This window comes from Sus scrofa, chromosome 9 (assembly GCF_000003025.6).
Source record: "Sus scrofa isolate TJ Tabasco breed Duroc chromosome 9, Sscrofa11.1, whole genome shotgun sequence".
Taxonomy (NCBI): domain Eukaryota; kingdom Metazoa; phylum Chordata; class Mammalia; order Artiodactyla; family Suidae; genus Sus; species Sus scrofa.
Genome location: NC_010451.4, coordinates 38,189,443 through 38,212,431, shown reverse-complemented (window position 1 = coordinate 38,212,431; position 22,989 = coordinate 38,189,443). Strand labels below are relative to the sequence as shown.

The 22,989-nt window shown below is 40.6% G+C and overlaps 1 protein-coding gene across 5 annotated transcripts in view; it reads right to left on the bottom strand.

The window, feature by feature from the left end:
- The window catches only part of ZC3H12C (zinc finger CCCH-type containing 12C), a 75,926-nt gene continuing 56,003 nt past the window's right edge, over positions 3,067-22,989 (bottom strand). For 4 of the 5 annotated variants that reach the window (XM_021102346.1, XM_005667310.3, XM_005667311.3 and 1 more), the window contains exons 3-6: positions 18,795-18,934; positions 13,608-13,842; positions 12,005-12,111; positions 3,067-10,414 (exon numbers count right to left, since the gene is read on the bottom strand). In XM_021102346.1, coding sequence (XP_020958005.1) covers positions 9,015-10,414; positions 12,005-12,111; positions 13,608-13,842; positions 18,795-18,934 — 1,882 coding nt within the window. In that variant the 3' untranslated portion in view covers positions 3,067-9,014. The remainder of the gene's footprint in view (positions 10,415-12,004; positions 12,112-13,607; positions 13,843-18,794; positions 18,935-22,989) is intronic. The other variant, XM_005667309.3, reaches the window with a different exon arrangement.

The window sequence follows — 22,989 nt, the reverse complement described above, 5'->3', positions numbered from 1 at the left end:
ACCAGCCACCAGAGCCACAGCAACACGGGATCCGAGCCGCATCTGCAACCTACACCACAGCTCACGGCAACGCCGGATCGTTAACCCACTGAGCAAGGGCAGGGATCGAACTCGCAACCTCATGGTTCCTAGTCGGATTCGTTAACCACTGCGCCACGACGGGAACTCCTGAGCAAGTGCTTTAAAGTCTTTGTCTTCTCATTTCTAAAATGGAGCTAATGCTGCTTATCCAGGATTTTAGTTTAACATGTCTGTAGTACCAGACCTTCAGATGGGCCTGGTTTCCCCACCCAGCCCCTTCTCTCCAACTCTACGTACAGCAGTTCGTTATAAACCAGGAGGAGATGCTCAGTTAAAAACAATCACCCAGGAACTCCCGTTGTGGCGCGGTGGAAACAAATCTGACTAGGAATCATGAGGTTGTGGGTTCGATCCCTGGCCTTGCTCAGCAGGTTAAGCATCTGGCGTTACCATGAGCTGTGGTGTAGGTCACAGAAGTGGCTTGGATCCTGCGTTGCTGTGGCTGTCGTGTAGGCCAGCAGCTGTAGCTCTGATTTGACCCCAAGCCTGGGAACCTCCATATGCCACAAGTGTGGCTCTAAAAACAACAACAACAAAACCCCCCCCCAAAACTCAATCACCCAATTTCACCAGACATCTTCCCAGAAATGTGATTTTCCATCTGCGACCGTAACAGCGCAGACTGTCCAGACTGGCTTCTTAGTTTCTGAGGCACAAACATTCCCTTCCACTCAGGGTGGGGTGCAGACAAGGGCTGCTCAATGTCGTCTTCCAGAGTTAAACTGGAGCTCATGCAGCCCTCAATCTCGTCTTCCAGAGTTAAACTGGAGCTCATGCAGCCCTCAATCTACTGAGCTTCTGAAAGTTTTTTTTTTTTTTTGGTCTTTTTGCCTTTTCTAGGGCTGCTCCCGTGGCATATGGAGGTTCCCAGGCTAGGGGTCCAATCGGAGCTGTAGCTGCCAGCCACAGCCACAGCCACAGCAACTCGGGATCCAAGCTGCATCTGCAACCCACACCACAGCTCAGGGCAACGCAGGATCCTTAACCCACTGAGCAAGGCCAGGGATCGAACCTGCAACCTCATGGTTCCTAGTCGGATTCGTTAACCACTGAGCCACAATGGGAACTCCTGGAAGGTTTGTTTTTTAATCACTGTTATTTTTTAATTCCTCTTATTTTCTTATTACGATAGATAGAAAACCCTTGAGCCAAGACGGGCCCAACGACGAGGGTAGCAGGGAAATGGGGGCCACAATCTCTTTAAGGTTAGAGGGTCCCTCCTGGGACCCCCCTTGCACAGAATATACATGACACTGATTAACCCTACAGAAAGGAAGGTTCGAATAAAAACATCTGAGGAATATATATACATAAAGCACGTTGCATTTGCCTAACCAAGTCTGTCACTACGGATCTACCTGTTCGTAGGGTTTAACTCATTCAGTCTTAATAAGCCTAGGGTTTGGGTCATTATTACATTTGGAACTTGCCCATTTCCCCTAGAAGACACACGCAGTGGGATTAGGCTTCCAGAAGTTGTGCTCTTAACACCTGGGCTGATGGTTGCACGTAGACAGAAATACATTTTTAAAAATGTTACTTTAAAAATCTTTTTTTGGCTGCCCTGTGGCACATGGAGTTCCCAGGCCAGTCATGACCTAAGCTGCAGCTGTAGCTACACCAGAACCTTAACTCCCACTGTGCTGGGCCAGGGATGGAACCTGCATCCCAGTGTTCCCAAGACGCTGCCGATACCCTTGCCCCACAGCGGGAACTCCTACTTTAAAAATCTTAAAAAAGGAGTTCCCTTCGTGGCTCAGTGGGTTAAGGATGCAGCGTTGCCGTGAGCTGTGGTGTAGGTCGCAGACACTGTTGGATCTGGCATTGCTGTGGCTGTGGCATAGGTCGGCGGCTACAGCTCTGATTAGACCCCTAGCCTGGAAATCTCCATATGCCGCAGGAGTGGCCCTAGAAAAGGAAAAAAGACAAAAGAAAAAAAAAAAAAAAAAAAAAAGAAAAGAAAAGTCTTAAAAGAAAAACTTTAAAACATTGAAAAACTGGAAAAAAAACTTTATAAAAGCCTTTTAAAAAACCCAAATAAATATCCTTAACTTAAAAACAGCATCTGAGGCTGAGGCATAAATGCTAGTAAGTATACACCTTAACTAAGGAGAGGCCCAACTATAGGTATTTATTTTGAATGAATTCACCACTTTACTTGCTTTAAAAAATCTCTGCTTCCTAAGCATTGCTTGATTCATCAATGTGTGTGAATCCTTTCTCTTTAGACAAAGGTGCTAGGTGGGGGAGAAATAAACTACAAGCTCTGTCAATACTGCAGCCTAACCTAACAGTCGCCTAGATTCTCAGCTCAGACGCCCCCAGCTGAACATCAGTAATGAAATCTGCTGACAAAGCTGAAATAAGGTACCTAGGTGCATAAGACCCCTGTTAAATAGTTTAAGCGGGAAGAAAGAGAATACCTGACAGTGGCAAAGAGCAACTTCAGAAAAAAATAACAAGAAAAAGCAAAGGTCTAAAAAGCAATGAAGGGGGAAAAAATCTGCTATCTGAAATATACATTCACACAGGATGTAAGTAAAAGCATGAAGATTATGAGATGATTTCAGAATTATGCCAATAGCATAATTCTGTATTTTCAATTCCTAGGAGGACATAAAAGAAGGGAAGTGAACTTATTTTTGAGGGGCGGGGGAGGGTAGAGGCAAAGATCAATACAACAAAGACTAATAAGAGGTAACATGGAAGCCTCAAACAAAGGCAGGAACAGCTTAAGTTAACCACTGATAGAAAATTATTAGAAACATAAGGTAGGACTAGTCTTTGGCATTTAATTCTGGTTGTCATATGAGTTAATCATGGCTGTAACTCACACGCTGATACTGAACGGTCATCCTACCGAGGACGCACCTGTTCCTGGCCACAAGCAGAGACAGGCCGTGGGAGGGGGAAAGGATGCTTTTACTCATGTGGCATCTGTACTGCTGCATGTCAATTTCCTCATGAAACAAAAACAAACCACCATAAGAAAAATGAAATTTTTAATTTTTTTTTCTTCTCAGTGGCAGAATCACATGTTATGAGACGGATTTCCAGTGGGTCTAAAATACTGCTTTTTAGAGTTGTAAAAATTCCATTACACAAACACACAGAACACTCGGGATAAACAGAATCACATCAATTGATCAGATGGTTGTTCCAAACATATGCTTTGCCTTATTTTCCTATAAGAAAAGTCTGAAGGATCAAAATGGAACTTCCACTCTCAACAGACAACTACAGTTTGGCAGAAGAAAACCTAGAAGGAAAGGATGAAGTCCGAAAGCAGCCTCCTGGCAATGCTGTGTCAGGTCTCTGCAGGAGAGTGCATGTTGATGGATATTCTGTACTAGCTGGGACAGTTAGGATTTCCAAAAACCAAAGGAAATCTAAAACATATTTTTATAAAAACACCACTACTCTTCAATGTCTTTTGCCCATGAGGAACAATCTGCTTTAAGAAAGGGGTCAAAAACTTTCATGAACAACAATTTGTTATTTATCTGAACTATCTGAACAGGAAGCTAAAAAATCGGGTATGGTACATGGTTTAAAAAGTGAAACTTCTACACCTTTTATAAAACCAAATTTAAACATGCATTTTTTTTTTAATGCCAAATTGCCCAGTGGTCAAAACCTTGATGTATTTTTAAATCTGAAAGACTAAGGACCTTAGGGAAAAAACCACTCCAAACACAGGAAAGTATTATTGTAACAGAAGCAAAAAGCAGGTTAACAGAGGGCGTTAAAAAAAAAAAATTAAGTAACCATTTAAGACAGTAAACACCCATTAAAAGCTAGGGTTCTATTCCAATCTTAAAAGAAAGGGTGACTACTTGAGTGGGTGGCAATGCTCAAGACTACTTACTGTTACTATGGAAATGATGTTACAATGTTAACACAACTTAGGAGCACAGTGAATGAACATGCTCCGGGTGTACTCGGAGGATGAATTTAAAATCACACATGGTCATGATAATTCACCAAGGACAGTCCCAAACTGTCTTAAAAAATCTATACTGAAGGTTTGGACAGAGAAAGCAGGGGTACATTTTGTTCCTTATAAAGAGAGTCACAAAACAGCAAGTGCACTCACATTACAGCTGTAATTACACGAGTCACAATTTTTAATTTTACAGAATAAAGTTACAGTATGTGAACATACAATATATTGATCTTCTTTAAAATCGTTTTTAAAGAAGGGCACATTTGCCTTTTTTTTTTTTTTTGAGAAGTCAAAAATCAGCAGAAAAAATGTAACTGATAAACGCAGTCTTTAAAATATTTTATGGCTAATTATGTGCTAATTTTCAAAATACAACAGAATATTTGGTCCATGAGGCCCTTAAGAAACAAAAGGAAGGTAACAGATTCCCATTTATCAATAGAAATAGAAAGTTCCTGAAAAAATTTCAATACTTATTAAAACATCTTTTTACAGAATGCTTTCTTTCTTGAGTGGTTACATACAAGAAATGTCTCTAATAATGGTGTGACCAGGCTAAAAACACAAGCGAATTAAGATGCTTTCATATGACTGTCACAGTCTTCTTTTGAAGGCCATCAATAATAGGTTTTCTTGAATGCCAAATGAAAAATAATTATTATTTCTTACCTTTACATCTATCAGGATTTACTGCGTGATATGTCAGTTTCTTTCCCTCTAGGGCAGGAATCGGCAAACTACGGCCCACAGGCCAAATTGGTCCTGCTGCCCCTTAAAATAAAGTTTCATTGGCACACAGCCACACCCAGTCATTTATGTGTTTTCTGTAGCTGCTTTTACACTCTAAGGGCAGAGGATGAGCGGTTTATAGAGACCCTATGAATCTCAAAAGTTTGTCAGCCCCTGCCCTTGGGGGTGTCACGAATCAATCAATCGAAGCAAATGCATGTTTCTCTACCGTTGTTAGTGCTCTGCTCTCCCTTTGCTAATGCATGTGTGTCGTTCACACATCTTGTACATCATTTTATTTGTCGGCGTACACTCAGGAAGCTCAGCATCCCAGCTGAGTTCCCATGTTTAATATATTTGCAACATAACCCATCTGTCCGGCTGTGACCTGTCTGATTTGAGGTCACTCAGGAAATCTCCAGGAGTTGGATGATAACAGAATGGATGAACCATATCTAACAGAACGGCTGGGAAACTACATCTTATTTTGTCTTTAATAAGGAAGGTGAAGAGCAAGGAGAATGACAAAAACCAAATACCCCTGAGGGTAAATGTCATTGAGTCAGGAGAAAAACAGCTCAAGAGTTTTCAAAACACACACAGACATTTCCAGAGCCCTCCTCCCACCTACCACAAACCAACAACTACAACATAAAGTAGATTTATTTTATAAATATATTACTGTCTATGTACATATAGATACATCCATAAAAGGCATGTTAAATAATTATCTGTATAATCAATACTACTTTCAGTTTTTTTGTGTGTTTTAAAATTACACATTCTTTTAAAATTATCAAAATAATTATTTAAAAATACTAGGAAAAAAAAAAAAAAAACCAGTGAAGAGTTGCTTTTCATTCAAGTGGGTCTACATCTTATCATTGGTCATTTCATCTACACTCCAGACTTGGTCGTCCATAACTCAAAGAAACATAGTTCAATTAAGGAAAAGTTAGCCATCAAGCCGAACACTCTCCCATTTTTAATACTTCATAACAAATATGTATGATGTATGTATATATATATATATATATAAAACACTCTTTTTCAGTTATATTACATATTCTCATAAATGCATTTTCATAAAAACACAATGTTCAAGTTTCTACCAGTATCAAATACTTTACACTGGTGTGCATTTCTCTCAAATGTTTAGATCAATGACAAACTCTATCAGGACACAGAGATCATTCAATGGAGACTGAAAACTTTATGTATCACATGCAAGAAAGGAGGAAATACTAAGGGCCAGAATTTGGCCAGTTGGGTACTACTCCCTCTGTACTAAGACACAGAGACAACAAATTGGCTCATTACTGTGTAAAGTACAGTAACTGTCAGTTACTCGGGGGCAGAATATTCCAACCTGAGTCCCTCCTTTTCTATCAGTTGATCACGTCTGGCAGTTTCACTACTTACTAACGCACCTCTCTCCTGTTATTTGTTAGCAAATCTGGAAACAGATAGGATGAAGGCGAAAGTTTTGGCGGAAATGAAGGTTTGGGATCAGCTCTGGCTTTAATGGAACAATGGAGCATTTTACTTATTGCTTTATTAAAAACTGCTGTATCTAAAGTCAGCCAAACACCTCATTCTTAAGTCTGAAAGCAAAACTGGTGCTTCAAAAAATAAATAAATAAAAGGGGGGGGCGCACAAATTGCCTCTCGACCTAAGAAGACTGCTATTTCTTAACTCCCAATCAATTGCGCTGCAGCATCTCAGTGTGGCTCTTCAGAGCTATTCATTTTAGGACAGGCTGCAGCAAACCCCACTGTTTTCCCACAGTCTAAAATCCAGGAAGTAACAACCAAGAGTTAACTACAGACATGAGGAGGTCAAATTAAAAGGGTGCAGCACACATTTTACCTAAGATCTCACTGAAAGAAATTTAATAAAGTTTGGCAGACTCTGCAAATAATTAAAATGCAAAAACTCCAAAAATGGAAGCAAAACCTATATGTACAATTTAAAAATGATATCCTACTTAAAAAAAAGAAAGAAAGAAAAAAGAGGAAAAAAGCAAGCAAGCAAGCTTAGAATAAGACTGAAATGAAAGGTCCTCCACGTTTGTAACCCTATTTTTTGGCACTGGGTTAGCCTCTGCATTAGACTTGTTACAGAGAGTGACCGACAAAATCAGGAGAAGGGTTTCACAAGTGAGCAGCCCGCTCGGAGGACGCCAGCCGGTCCGTGTGGCAGCGCCCGTGTCCTCTGCGGGCACAGCGAGGGCCACCTCACCTCGCAGACGGCAGCAGCAACTGTGAACCCCACCTTCCTGAATTAGGTTTGCTGAACACGGTTCAGATTATTGGATATGTCAATATGCACAATGCCTTTTAGAAGCATTTACTGTAACCCAAATCCTACTTCAGGTGACACACAGTGTCACATGAGTAGTGAAAATGTTGTCCTCGTCAAAGATGCTTGGACTTTATTTTCAGGCAGCATTTTACCTTTATTTTAAGTTCACGCTAGATAACGTTTTAGGAGAAAGAAAATGCCAATAAATTCCTTTAATATATTTTAATATAGAAAACTAAGACAGACACTTTTATTTACCTAAGTGGTTAACTTTTATTTTCTACCCTATTCTAGACCTCAATTGTACTTTAAAAATTTGTATTTAAATAAGGGATAAAATGTTGCCCAAAAGTCTAACCATAGTTACACGTTGGTGTTTTTAACTAGATCTACAAATCAAAATAGTTCTTATAGTTAAAAAGATACAATTTGTATCAACAGTAATAGGTACTTTCTGGCTTTTCAGGGCTTTACTTCAAACTGTAGCAAGGAGAATAACCAGGATAACCAGGGCATCTAGGCAGACGACAGAAACACATCGCAATGAGTCTGTTACACAAAGTAAAACTCAAAAACTGGAGGCAATGGTGAAGTTGTGTCCGTCACACCTCTGCCTGCCGCTGATTGCATCTCACCTATCTTCTAATGACAGAAAGGAACCCACATCCAGCAAAACCCATGACTTTGAAACCAGAAAAATCCCTTACTAATACTAGCACAGACTCGAGTCTGTATCTAAAACTACACTATTAGTGGCAAGAATCTGGCCTTAATAATATAACAGGCCTTCCAAAAAACTACCGTCAGGAAAATGGAAAATATACAGTATCTTACAAAAATCTTAAGTTACCATTTACAAGTCCTCCATCACCATTTCTATAGTGCAGTATCAATAAAGGTTGCATATCCTCAACACATAAAACCACCTCAGGCCAGCCTTGATAAACAGCAGGAAAGCTAAAGAGTATATTAAATATAAAAGTTGCATTGCGAATAATTAGATTCATTAAAAACAGGCAAGTACTGCGAAAGGGTTATTTTATCCAGTATTGTTGTGCCCCCAAACAAAAAGACAAACACATTAAAAATACAGGTTAATGGAAGTCTAGGAATTCAATTCCATTTCTACTGTCTAGAAGCACATCATATAGCTGGATAACAGAGCTCTAAACTGTAACAGTTACGGCTTTTGCCTTTTTCTTAATAAAAAAAAATGGAAACTTTTTTTTCCATTGATTGCATCTGCTTTCCTTTAAATCAACCATATTAAATTAACTAATTACTTAACACAAAAATCCAAACAAAAAGAAAATGAAAAGTGCCATATTGTAAATTATTCTAATATATACCGTTACCCATTTCAACATAAACTGGTAACTTACATTTTGTTTAAAATATAAAGTCAGTGCTGTAGTATATCTTTGTTTCTATAAATAATGATTATAGCACAAAGAAGCCCACTTTCCCCAAATAAAAATAACTTAAAAAGCTGTAAAAGATTCCAATTAAGCTTGGCTTGAAAAAATAGTTTGCTAGGTTTAGTCAAATGTTCAACATTCTGAAAGTATTGTAATTGCTTGCAATCGATAGACAAACACCAAGTTAATAAAACATGAAACAAGGATAAAAAGTGCTGCATATAAACCCCTGGTGCACCAAAGATTAATATCAAAGATCACAGATACATCTAATAAATCAAACTGGAAAAATTTCCAGCCAAGGATAGAGCTTTAAAAAGGAAATGTTAAAAAAAAAGTTTGAATGTAAAGTAATCCCGTGATATTTCCACTATGTGGGGCTATACATACAGATTCCATGATACAGTATTTCACATAAATGGATACTATATAACCTCCTTGCTGAGAAGGAGATCACATGTGCTATTGTAGCAAACCTCCCTCAGCATTTGAGCTGAACAAAAAACTACTAAACACCACAAAGATGCATCATCTTTCAATAACCCAGCTGTGATTTCTCCACCAGAATGGCTGCAGCCAGCTGCTGGGCATCTGTCATGTGAGGGTTCCTTTTCATCACAATTCTCACAAGGTCGGGCGGGAAGATGTTGCACAGGTTGATGTAAATCTTTTCGCGGCTGTCCTGGTACCTCGGGGGGTCCTGCGGCGCTGCTCCGCAGTACGGGATTCGCCAGGTGGGCTCCGGCTGTTCCGGGAGGCTCTGGAAGGTGAACTGCTCGTAGCAGGGCTGCGTGGAGTTATCAGGCAAGGAGTAGGTCTGCCGGTAGCCATAGGCGTCTATCCCGTAGCTCTGCCTGTCCCAGCTCCCCAGCCCTTCCTGGCGGGAGTAAGGCTTTCTTCGCCTGGAAGGAGAACTGTCGTACAGCCGAGAGTCAGAGATGCTGTCGATTCTCGTGGCCACTAAGGACCGCCCCAGGTGTGGTGCCTTGGAGTGCGCTGAACTCGGAGGAGAGGGGTAGTCGCCGGGACAGCTGGACCGGGCCCCCACGGCGGGGTGCTGCAGGTGCACGGCCAGGTGGGGGAGAGGTGGCTTGTGATGGTACTTTGGTTCTTCGTGACTATAACTCTGCACTCTGGCTAAGGGGTCGTGGAAGTTCTGCAGGAAGGGTTGGGAATTAAGGCGGCTGTGGGGGTGCATGTGCTGACACTTGAGATTCTCTTCCAGCTGCGGGTCGGGGGAGCTGACATAGGAGCGGTCGTTGTACCCCACGTACGAGTCACTGCTCCCACAGCTCATGCTGCCTTCGCTGCTGCAGTCAGAGGCGACAGAGCTTATCCTGTAATCTGTGTCTAAGGAGAAACGCCTTTCAGGACTCCTTGGGCCTGAGATGCTCAGATTTGAATACGCGTTCAACATGGAGTAATACCCGACGTCGACAGGTGAGTCGCATTTTGGATACTGCTCATAAGGCATTGGCGTTCCATGGTTTTTGGTTGCCATCATCATTGGAGGGTACTGTCCCTGTGGTCTTTGATCCTGAGGTGGGAAATGAACTCCAGATGGAAGGCCATTGCTTAAAGATGGCGTGCTTTGGGGTTTTGCGGTAGAAGTAGCCGGTATACTAACTAAGGACGGTACAGACCTGGTTTCTAGTTTGTTTTTGGTGGGAAGCTTTTCCTCGAGGTCTTGGTAGACCTGAGTCCTTATGCTTGGATCCGATTGCCTCTTTGGAGCACCTCGCTTGACGTCGGAAGTGCTGTCAGCCTTTGTGCTGCAGGGGACACTGTTGCTTTTCACCAGCCCTCCTTCGTTTGCAGTTTTGGCTGCTGTGTTTCTAGACATGGCTCGAAGTTCATCGGCCACCGACCGCTGAGGCTGACTGCCCCTCTCGGGGTGGTAATATTTGCACTTGTGTCCATAGGTACACTTCTTTCCTGTGAGGAGGGAAATCAATTAGACAAAGGAGCATACCACCACAGCCGGACCTCTCAGGGCGGTGCTCCTCTTTCAACTTGGGCAACAAACAAAGGCAGAAACAGGAGCTGTGCGCAGTGCTGCTCTGCTCCTTGCTTCTGAGAACTGCCACCTTTCAGTCTGCCCACGTGACTACTCTCTCAAGAGCAATAAGAACGTCGGCTGAATGAGTAACAATCACCTGCAGAGTTTCGGTTAATAGCAAATGTCCTCACCTCCTACCTGCCTCTTCTCTTCCACTATGACTCTGCAATCAGGTCGGACGTTCTGTTTTGAAGAGCAAAATGTACTGGCCTGATGGGATAAAATCATGCTATTGTGATGTGTATCTAGATCTAAGAACTCCAAATTTTTATCTACCTGAAAACTAACTTCATGGAGAAGTAACTGAGTTTTTGGAACCATGTTTTAATTCAGGGAAATGCACATGCATTCAACCCACCTAGGTAAAACTATTTTTTTCATGGCTAAGATATTTTCTTAAATATTATTACATTCAGAAGAACCACATACTCCGCCATCCAAATTTTTTTTAATGGCTGCACCTGTGGCTTATGGAAGTTCTTGGACCAGGGTTTAAATCCGAGCTGCAGCTGAGGCAATGCCAGATCCTTTAGCCCACCGCAGGGAGTTCCTATTGTGGATCAGAGGGTTATGAACCCGACTGGTATCCATGAGGTCGTTGATTCGAACCCTGGCCTTACTCAGTGGGTTAATGATCCAGCGGTATTGCCGTGAGTTGTGGTACAGACTGGAGATGCAGCTTGGACCCTGAGTTGCTGTGGCTGTGGTGTAGGCCAGCAGCTGAGGGTTTGATTCGACCCCTAGCCTGAGAACTTCCATATGCTGCAGGTACGGCTCTAAAAATAAAATAAAATAAAATAAAATAAAATAAATAAAAATAACCTACTGTGCTGGGCTGGGGATCAAACCCATGTCTCCACAGTGACCCGAGCACTGCAGTTGGATTCTTAATCCACTGTGTCACAACAGGAATTCCCAATTTTTTTGATGCTACTTTATTGATTTTTATTTTTTTATTGTTGAGAATTTTGTTTTAATGGTTGTAAGGATTTAAAAAATTTATTAGAGTATAGCTGACTTATAATGTTGTAATAGTTTCAGGTGTACAGCAAAATGATTCAGCGTACATATACTTATATACATTCTTCTTTCCATATAGGTTATTACAGAATATGGACTAGATTTCCCTGTGCTACCCATCAAAAATTTTAAATGTCTTTTTTTTTTTTTTTGTCTTTTTGGCTTTTAGGGGTCTAATCAGAGCTGTAGCCACCGGCCTATGCCAGAGCCACAGCAAAGCGGGATCCAAGACGCATCTGCGACCTACACCACAGCTCACAGCAACGCTGGATCCTTAACCCACTGAGCAAGGCCAGGGATTGAACCTGCAACCTCATGGTTCCTAGTTGGATTCATTAACCACTGAGCCCGACGGAAACTCCATTAAATGTTTATTTTTAATAATCAAATTTAACAACATATTGTGTTCTAAAGGCATACATTAAATACTCATAAAAGAAAGTTACCATATGGACAAGGCTGCTTTTTGTGTTCAGGAACAATAGGTTTCTTCCTCAGAAAGTTATCCAGGCTTGGGCCATGTCTGCCAAGAGGGTCATCAGGAGGCATGAACCTGTCATGGACATAACACAAAATTATACCTAAGTAGGAGGTTGACAGTTTAATTCTAAAAACAAAGTGTAAGATTATTCACCCTAAGCTATTTTGGGGGGATTTTTTTTTTTTTTTTTTTTGGTCTTTTAGGCCCTCACCTGAGGCGTATGGAGGTTCCCAGGCTAGGGGTCTAATCCGAGCTACAGCTGCCAGCCTATGCCAGAGCCACAGCAACACCAGATCCGAGCCTCATCTGTGACCTACACCACAGCTCACGGCAATGCCAGATCCTTAACTCACTGAGCGAGGCCAGGGATCAAATCCACATCCTCATGGATCCTGGTCGGGTTCATTAACCACTGATCCAGGAAAGGAACTCCCTGCAAGTTTCTTAATAGCTTTCATAATCACAATTCTGAATTGGTGGATAATATTCCACCAGGAGATGTATCACGATTTAACTGATTTCTCTAATATTGTACTTTTAGTTGCCTTTGAATTCTTGCAATTATAAATATTCATAAATAAAATATATTTGGTCTTTTTTTTTCCTCGATACATATTCCAGGAAGTGAGATTATTGGCTTGGGTTGAACGGGAACTGCAGCTGTAGGCCCACACTACAGCCACAGCAATGCTGGATTTGAGCCATGTCTGTGACCTACACCGCTGTCATGGCAACACCAGATCCTTTAACCCACTGAGCAAGGCCAGGGATCAAACCCGCATTCTCATGAATACTAGTTGGGTTCTTAACCTGCTGAGCCACCATGGGAACTCCCGTAATTATTCTTTATAGCCTGAAATCTGCAAATTTCACTTTTAAAAACTTTTGGTCATGCAGTTCTGAATGAGTTGCTAAATAGAGGGTATTTTTAAGACCTCTGCTAAACCATGCCAAACTTTATCAGTTTCACTATACAGCATAAGAAAAAAACATGTTTTTTAATTTTGTGAATTAAATGGGTGAAAAAAATATACTCTGTAGATTTCGTCTACATTTTTGATTATCCACAGGTGAGCTTTTCCCACATATCTGTAAATCCAACTGACCCCTGGACAACACAGGTTTGAACTGTGCAGGTGCACAGATTCTTGGATACTTATTTCTCAGGAGACATTCTTGTTCATGTCACTTGTCCACTTATCAACTTCATCATGACTAGTCTCACATTGCTAGAATACTTTTTACAAATTACATATTTAAAAAGTCATCTATATAAGTATGCACTCATGCTCTAAGTGGCGGTCAGTATGGTGTCTGCCTCCTCAGAACCAGAACGTGGCCAGTCTCCTGCTGTCAGTGACTCCAGGTTATTTCAACAGTGCAGGCTCTGCTAGTGACTCAACACAGGGCCTCCTGCGGAGGACGCTGCAGTTTTCTGCCTCCCCCTGACGATCGGTGGGAGGAAAGCCGGTCAGGTCAGTGGCAAAGAGAGAAGGCTTCTGTAGCAACTGCCAGGGACAGTTACAGGGTGAGGGAAGCCGCATTACTAAGTGAGTGGTTTTACTTACTTGTCATTGACAAACGAATACATGAGTAATCGTTCATCTATGAACTTCTTCCATTCTGGTTTCTCATTGGCCAAATCCCTGTAGTTGTCATTGGATACGATTATGCCGTCCGACTCAAAGGCCAGCTTCACGATGAACCTGTCGTCATAGCACACCACTCGCCGCCCCTGCACTCGCCTCGACGGCGTAAACACCAGGATTTTCTCCTTCTCTAATTTACGGAGAATTTCTTGATCTGCAAGGATGATCAGGGTAGGATTTCAGTAATAAACATACACAAAGCACATCTAGCAACTTTCTCAGGAAGTGAGTGTTTTGAGTATGAACTGGATACACGTAACCATTTAATTAGGGATCATGATTTACAGTTTGCAAATGGAGCACATTTGTAACTCCCAGTAATAGTTTGCCTTCAAGATTTTCAATAGAAAAGGCTTAAAAAGTTTGAAATTTTAAAAAGCTTTAAAAATTTGAAGAGCATAAAACTTAAACACGATTGAGCAAATTCCGACTTTCATTACACAAAGTTTTTGCCTGACAGCTAGAGCCGCCAGCACTACACGTGAACCAGCTTCTCTCACGTTCCCAGCATAACCCCGTTCTAACGAAGCAGCTGTGCTGGGATCAGGTGTGAGCAAGAGTCTTTCCTCCAAATGTGTTTGTTTATTTTGCAGCTCCCTAACTAGTGGATGTGATGGGTGGGAGAGTGTGAACAGTAGAAGACGTCGAGGCAGCAAAGGGAAGAGTCTCAAAATGCAGACGTTTCAAAGAGAAAGGCGGCAGTGATGTCAGCTGTTGTTCTGGGCACAGCCACTCTAGGCTGTGTCCTTTCCTGTGGAACAGGTGCTGATAAAGGCCAGTCCTGTGGGGCTGAACTAAGTAAGAAATTAGAAGTGAGGAACACAGCCAGTGATTAAACACAGAATGCCCGTTTTCTCCTTGGATGGCACACTCTTTCAGCATCAAGTCTATTGACTTGCTTGGTGGGTTTTGTTTTTTTTTTGTTTTTTTTTTTTGTTTTTTAAAGGTGCCAGAGTTCTTATTTTGAATAATGATAAAATGCTCTTCTCACCATGCCTTCTTCTTCCTCCTCTACTCCCTGACTTTTCAACACTGCAAATTCTGGCACAGAATGCTGGGTGTAAGCTGACAGATGTCATGATTTTTTTTTTTTTTTTTAAAGGCTCACTTCTTCTCAATGCTTATTAACTGGTGTTACTAATTTTTAAAAAATGTCTCTTTTCAGCAGATAATTACTACATGCCTCCTCTACGGTAGGTACAGTGCTAAGTATCAGTGTCCCCCAAGAATGCTCTCTCCTCAGATACTGGACTGGACCAGCAGGTAAACCAGGTGAGCAGAGGCTGTAACTGTCACAACAGGAGTATGAGCAGGGTACGAGGAAGGGGGAGTGGAAAGTGTTATGGGTCAGCTTTGGCAGACAGATTTCACGATGTTCCCGACAAATAGATTCATTAAGACAGGAACTTTGGTTGAGAAAAGGAGCAGAGTATGGAAAACACACTTATGGTTAACAAAGGGGGAAGGGGGGTAGAGATAAACCAGGAGTTTGGGAACTGCGTATAAAACAGATAAACAATAAAGACCTGCTGTACAGAACAGGAAACTAGACTCGATATTCTGTAATCACCTATATGGGAAAAGAAATCTGAAAAAGAATAGACACATATGTGTATGTGTAACTGAATTGCTTTGCTGTACACCTGGTTGTAAATCAACTATACTTCAATACAAAGTGTATATAAAAAAAGGAGTGGAAGAAACATGAGTGCTCCAATCAGCAACTCATAGAGGAATCCCAGGTTCTGCCATTTCTCTGCCTGCCAATCAAAGTCTTATTGAGGCTCTTTCTCCATGTCTTCAAATGCAATTTGGCAGCTGTGAGGGGTCGTGAGTGATCATGTGTGCACGGTGCCTGGCAAGCTCTCAATAAACACTGTCCTTCAACTTGATTTTGTTTACTAGATGCATGTAATTGTTGATTTCTTTTGAAAATCAAAGAAAACCAATATAAAATCAAAAGCCTAGTCATGAGATGGTTACTGTGCGTGTCCCCTGACAAACACTTTGAAGGCAGGCTCCACATTTATGTGTCCCTCTCCCACGCAGCACAGGAAGCACCTTAGCACAGTAGTAGATACTCAATAAATGTCTGTGAAAGGAATGCACATGCTACTTAAAGATGTGTATTAGGAGGCCTTCGTTTATTCACTGCCCAAGATCCTCCGTAGCCCTTTATTTGTGGGAGTGTTTAGTTGCAGGGGACATGCCTGGGTCCTGGAAGTGACCAAGGGTGACGGGGTGGCCTACCAGCTGTCACCCTCTTGCTTAATTTGCATTCTTTAACAGCTAAGGAGGTTAAAAGGACATTAATTGGGAAATAATTAGTGATGGTTAATTATGATAAATAGTTCTAACTTAAATAAATCTGGGTTCAGTCAAGATGATAAGTTAACTGAACCTCTAGTTCCCAGCATGGTACCTGATCATAGCCTTGTGCTTGCTTGTTAAATATTTGTTCAATCAATAGAGAGCTGGCTAAAGCACGAATCTGAATCTATACCTGAGAACTTGAAAATATTTCTTATCAGGTTTCTTTTTTGGTATTGTGAAAAAACACTGGACTATTCAATTTACCAGGTATTATTTGATCGAGGCTTTTAGTCAAGAGAATGATTAACTGGGGGAGGAAGAACTTCTGAAAATAGCTGTGTATATTTTAAAAAGTAGCCTGCATACCGATGTGTTCCAGGCCCCGGCGTGCCGGTATTGTAAAAACTACACTCGGCCACACCTTGCACTGAGTGTTACCATTTCCCTTCTTGATCTCATATTCCTTTCATATTCAAAAAGCTTTCCCATCATTTACATGTTTCAATTTTTTTTCCTTTTTCAGTTTTTCTCCTCCCTAATCATTAATATATTAAGTTCCCTGTAAAAATTGGGAAAGTAAGAAAAAGTACTAAGAAGTAGGGAGAGGAGTTTCCTGGTGGTTCAGTGGATTAAGGACCTGGCATTGTATGCTGTGGTGTGGGTTTCCTCCCTAACCTGAGAACTTTTAGGTGTAGCCACACACATACACCCAAAAAGTAGGGAGAAAATAAGACTTCATAAAGCCAGAGCCAGAGGCAATTACTGTTCATATTTTGGCATATTTCCTTCAAATAATGTTCTGTGTTTTTTTCTTCTGTTGTTGATATGTGTATGTATGTGCGTGCACGTGAGTGCAAACACACGATAATAAAACCTGCCGTTTATGTAAAAGCACACTTCCTGAGATGATTAAAATTCTGCCTAAATGTTCTAGTACTACATATTCTATTATATAGGTATATATTAATTTATTGAGCCATTCTTCTAATGAAAGTATAGTTTGTTTCCACTTTTGTTCTTTTAGCGCTGCACCTGCGGCATATGGAAGTTCCTGGCTAGGCGTCGAATCGGAGTTACAGCCACCGGCATACGCCAGATTCTGGCCCCATCTGCTACCTACACCACAGCTCACAGCAAGGCCGGATCCTTAACCCACTGAGCAAGGCCAGGGATCAAACCCGCATCCTCATGGATACTAGTCGGGTTTGTTACCGCTGAGCCACCACAGGAACTCCAACTTCTTTTTCTATAAGTAATACTGCCCTCAGTGTCTTTGTGCTCAAAAATATTTGTTTCTATTTACCTTCTGGGGAATTATTCCTAGAAGGGGAGCTAGTAGATCCAAATATTAACATTTTAAGACCAAATTATTTTCCAAAATGTCGCAATAGTTTGTTTCCAAAGCAGTGTGGAATTAACTCCCTCCAGGCACTGAGGTTTATCAGTTTTTTAATCTCTGCTAACTTTGATGGGTAACAATGAACAGTTGTTTAAACCTGCGTTTCTTTACTCACGAGCTTGAAGGTTTTTTCCCTCTTAATTGCACTTGCATTCTTCTGTGAGCTGTCTATTCTCACCATGTTATCATGTGTATAGTATTTTATCAGTGCATAGGAGTTCTTTATATATTAAGGATGGGTATTCTTTATTTGTTGTACTTTTTCTTAGGCAAATAAAAAAACGTTCTTATTTTAAAGAACATCTCCCAAAATATGGAAGTTTGATACAATTAAATCTATCTTTCTCCTTGTAATTTCTTCTAAAAAATTTAAATTTAGAAAGGTCTTCCCCAGCCTTCAAAGATTATTTATAATCTCTAATGGAAATTTCTAACATTTAATTATTCAGCCATCTGCAATTTATTGTTATATGGTATAAGATAAGGATCTAAATATGTATATTTTTTCCAAAGAGTTACCCAGTCAATGTCTTGGTATTCTGATTGAATTATGCCCACCTTTCTCACTTTACAGTTTATATAGACTAGGGTCTGACTCTACCTCCACCATAACTTGTTTATGGATCCTTAGGCTAATTTAATAATAATTTAATACTTATAGATAAAAATAAAATCTTAAAATAGTCTTCCTTTTGGGTACATGGTGGGTGGTCTCTCCATTTGTTTTTGATTTGACAGGTGTAGTTTTCTTCACACAGGCTCCTCAGTTTTGTTAATGTTGGACAGAGAAGCAGTGGAAAGGGGTGGATGTTGGTTGAGAATCACTTGAACAAAACATCGAACAACAAAAATTCACATTTCTAGGGGACATCTCTGCCTGAAACTCAGGCATTTGAAAATTACAAGATAAAGCAAAATACAGATACTTTATTGGGATCAGTATTTTGACATTGGACGGCATGCCCCCAGGGTCTCACGGCTCTTTTTTGATGTGCAACCACTAGAATGTGACTGTCACCTAATTTCATACTGCAGATGAGAAAGCGGGTCATGGGTTGCCCAAGTGCGACGGCCAGTACCTGGCACAGCCGGGACATAAACCTGGGACTCTTGTCTCCCAGCAGGTCTCTAAAGGTCAGAATTTTATGAAATTTGAAGTAAAAACTTTCCAGGTGAAACCAACCAAACAAACAAACCCAAACCCAAAAAACAACTGGCTTGTGTGGCAAGAATTACTGTTAGGTAACATAACTAGAGAGTTTTTAAACTTGAAAATAACTTTACCGTCTCTCCCATGAGAATGTGACAGTCACACAGACTGAGTCAACAGAAGTCGTCAAACAGATTATTCAGCAAGACACCAGCGTGGTCCGTGCGAAGGAAAAAGCGCTCACCTGTGATGAGAGCGTCGGGTCGGGACTGCTCTTTTCTCCAAGCCGGTACAAAGACTGTGACATCCTTGTGGCCTCTTTCCAAAAACCAGTCCACTGCCAATTTTATTCCTCGGCAGGAAAATACTTCTTTGTTTCCATGGCTGAAAGATATGTTTAGAACACTTTTACAACACAACCAAACTGAAATTCAACTCAGTTAACTGAGATGGGTGAATAGAAATGATAACATAAGGAAAACAGTAAAAAGAAACTCAATTTTAGAAGGCGTTTTATGGCTCATTGAAGCATTAAAGCAACTGAGCAGTAGAAAATCTTTGAGGAAAAAAAAAAAAAAGAAAACTGGGATGGTAATTCCACGAAGAATAAAGCAAAGTGAGTTTTCAAATGTGAAGTTGCAAAGGGTCACGAGTTAGAAAGATACAAGCTCTTTTTGATAAGAGGGGAAAAGGGGCCTCAGCCACAGCAAGAGTAGTTTCAGTCAAAGGTAAAAGAGAACCTCATAGAAAAAAATCTGTAGAAATGGTAAAATGGAATACTTATGTATCTAAAAACTTTTCCTTCTCAAGAGATCTGATGTGTATATGTCAAGCCAACAATTAAGTAATGCACAACATTTATCTGGTGACCAATGTAAAACAACACACACACACACACACACACACACACACACACACACACACACGCATGCGCGCTCAGAGGAAAAACCCAAATGCTTAATCTCCGGCAGGAAACCCTTTCCATGTCCTTCATTGAAAAGACACCTGGTTTCTGTTTAACAACATTGTGTCGGGCAAGGATTAAAGATGACAAAGGGGCATTCAAAACTGGATTAGTGGTTTTAGTGCCTAAAAGAAAATGCCCAACTAAAAGTGCAGTCGTTCCATAAATATTTATCTAGCGCCAGGCTCTTTTTGTGCGCTTTAACCCGGTAAATTCAAAATAACACTTATTCTAAGGTTTTTAAAGAAAGAGTCTCCTGCTTTGAATGCAATAATGACATTCTTTTACAGTTTGAGCTCGGAAGGATTCATTCTTATTTAACAGAGGAGACAGATATTTTTTATTTCTTGGGGCTAAGGAGGGCTGAATGGAATAAAGTAAGTAAATGCTGTGAACTTTTAGCACAAATCAAACATTAGGTATACTGATACATTGTTTTAGTGGTCCCTTGGGAGGCTCTAGGACCATCTAAACATGGCTCATCACCAAGAAGAAATATGGCTAAATCATATCTGAAGGACAAAACAGAAACAGACCAATCTGCTCTGTAGATGGTGAAGGCTGCAGATGCAAAAAACAGGAACTGTTTATGTTCCACAGACCCGACCTCGTGGGCTGGGGCAAGATGAGAGGTGGAATCTGACGCACTGAAGTTGCAGAGAAAGGGGTAGGGGAGGGGGGAAGCTTGAGGGATATTACCTTGGGATCTGGGCTACCCCACAGCCTCGAAAATGCCCCAAACAAATGATACAGAGCAATGTTAGGTTTCATGGAAAATACTGGAATTTAATCAGCCTTCTGGAAAACTAGAAAATGATGGCACCATCTCTTGTGAGAAAACATAGCCTAATTATTCCTCAATACAAAACTAAACTTGCTAAGACCTAACTATAGTTTTATTTTGCATTAATGCTTTGAGATTGAAATGTACTATGCTCTGCTAGTCACTATAGCATTTGAGATTTGAGTGCTGAACTGTTTCTGGCTCTGGAGAGTGGAATGCATAAGCTTTTCCTTCCAGGTGACTTCATTTGGTAAAGGTGACCATCACATTTCACTGTAGAAAATAGAATATTCCATCCTCTAACTAAAGAACCTTTGTAAAATGTGTGAAAACAGCAAACCACTTATAAACATGGAACAAAGATTCTATAGATGCTAACACAGGTATTACATAATGTTACATACTACATTATTACGCTAATATTAATAATTACTCTACTAGGAAAGCTTGTTCTCATTATCCACTCCTTGCCCTCTGCCCACAGGACTGACCCCCATCCCACAACACCTCCCAGGGAGAACACAAGCTGAAGGGTGTGGGCACACCCTGGGAATGGCAAATGGAAACATATCCACCATCAATGGACCCACATCTATCTCTGATCTTGTTGAGAAAAAACTATCCCCCATCCCCAACATTTGTTTAAGAAACTATAGTCAAATTCTCTGTTATTTTCAGCTAAAGACATCCTTAACTGCTACCTTAGCCATAAGGTAAACCAACAGAAAACTGGCAAAGCTCTACTAATATCAGACAAAAATGTATCTTAAGGCAAAAAACCGTACTAGAGATAAAATGTTATTACATAATGGTAAAAAGGGAACGATTCACAAGGAAGCTATAACAATTGTGACCCCAGTCTCCATAGGAGTAATGCAAAAAGATCAGAGGATTATTAGAAGAAATGAACAAATCCACAATCATACTAATTGACAAATGATGCAGAAAACATTTAATAAGCATATAGGGAGTTCCCGTCGTGGTGCAGTGGTTAATGAATCCAACTAGGAACCATGAGGTTGTGGGTTTGGTCCCTGCCCTTGCTCAGTGGGTTAATGATCCGGCATTGCCGTGAGCTGTGGTGTAGGTTGCAGACGCGGCTCAGATCCTGCATTGCTGTGGCTCTGGCATAGGCTGGCAGCTACAGCTCCAATTGGACCCCTAGCCTGGGAACCTCCATATGCCACGGGAGCGGCCCAAGAAATGGCAAAAAGACAAAAAAAAAAAAAATATATATATATATATATATATATAGACAACTGAGCAATCAATTACAAGCCTCATCTAATGAGACACATACAAAACCATGCACAAAATTAAAGAGATCAAGAACCAAGGAAAAGTTACAAAATTGGCTGTGCACTGGGCCACAGAATATACCTCAATATATATCAAGAATTTGTATCATACAATGTTCTCTGACAATACGTTACTAATGATTAGTGTTACTATACACCAGAAACCAATTTAACAATGATCTCACTTGTAATAGTAACAAAAACTATGAGCTCTATAGCTCAGGGGTTAGAGCACTGGTCTTATAATAGTAACAAAAACTAAACAAATCTAAAGAAGAAAAGATATTATAAGAGCTTTATAGAGAAAATGAAAATCGAAAACCTGCATTTGAGGGCATAAGAGAAGACCTAAACGAAAGGAACAATATACCATTTTCATGGATAATAAGACCCAAATTAAACTGTAAGTGCATTGAAATCCCAAGAAAAGCCCTCAAAGGGCTTTTATGGAGCTGGAGATCCTAACATTAATACGGAGAAACAAAAGGCCAAAGAGAGTCAAGGAATTCTGAAGAACAAAAGAGGAGGAACTTCCCCGCTAGCTCTCAATACTTTTACAGAAAACTATAGAAGCCCAATCAACCTCATATTGGTACAAGCAGAGATTAAAAAACAGAAAATACGTAACAAAGAAGTGAGCCTAAGATCTCTCACTCTCTCACACACACATGTGTGTATAAATGTGTGTGTAAATAATACAAGATCTATGAAGAAAAGAAGGGTCATTTAACAAATGGTACTAGGGCAATTGATTATTTACGTGACAAAATAAAATTGTATTTTTACCTCATACCATACATAAACTATATATAGATCGAGGATTTATAAATGAAAATATTATAAAACTTTTAGAAGAAATATAAAAGACATTCATGCCAGGATAGAGAAATATATTATTTTTTTTTTTGCTTTTTAGGCCTGCATCTATGGCATACGGAAGTTCCCAGGCTAGGGGGTCGAATCAGAGCTACAGCTGCTGGCCTAGGCCACAGCCACAGCAACATGGGATCCAGAGCTATGTCTTGCAACCTACACCACAGCTCACGGCAACACTGGATCCCTGACCCTCTGATCGAAGTCAGGGGTTGAACCTGTATCCTCAGGGAGCCTAGTCAGGTTAGTTACTACTGAGCCACAATGGGAACTCCATAACCAGTCTTTTTTTAATGCAATAGATATGAACAGTGAATTCACAAAAGAGGAAACTCAAATGGGAAATACTTCTTAAAGAAGACACAACCACATACTATCAGGGAAAAGAATGATACATTTGAACATATAAAACTTCTTTATGAAAAAGACTCCATAAACAAAATAAAAATGCCACAGACAGGGAGAAAATATTAGCAATATACAGGACTAATGAAAAGACTAGTACTCATAAAGTATTCCT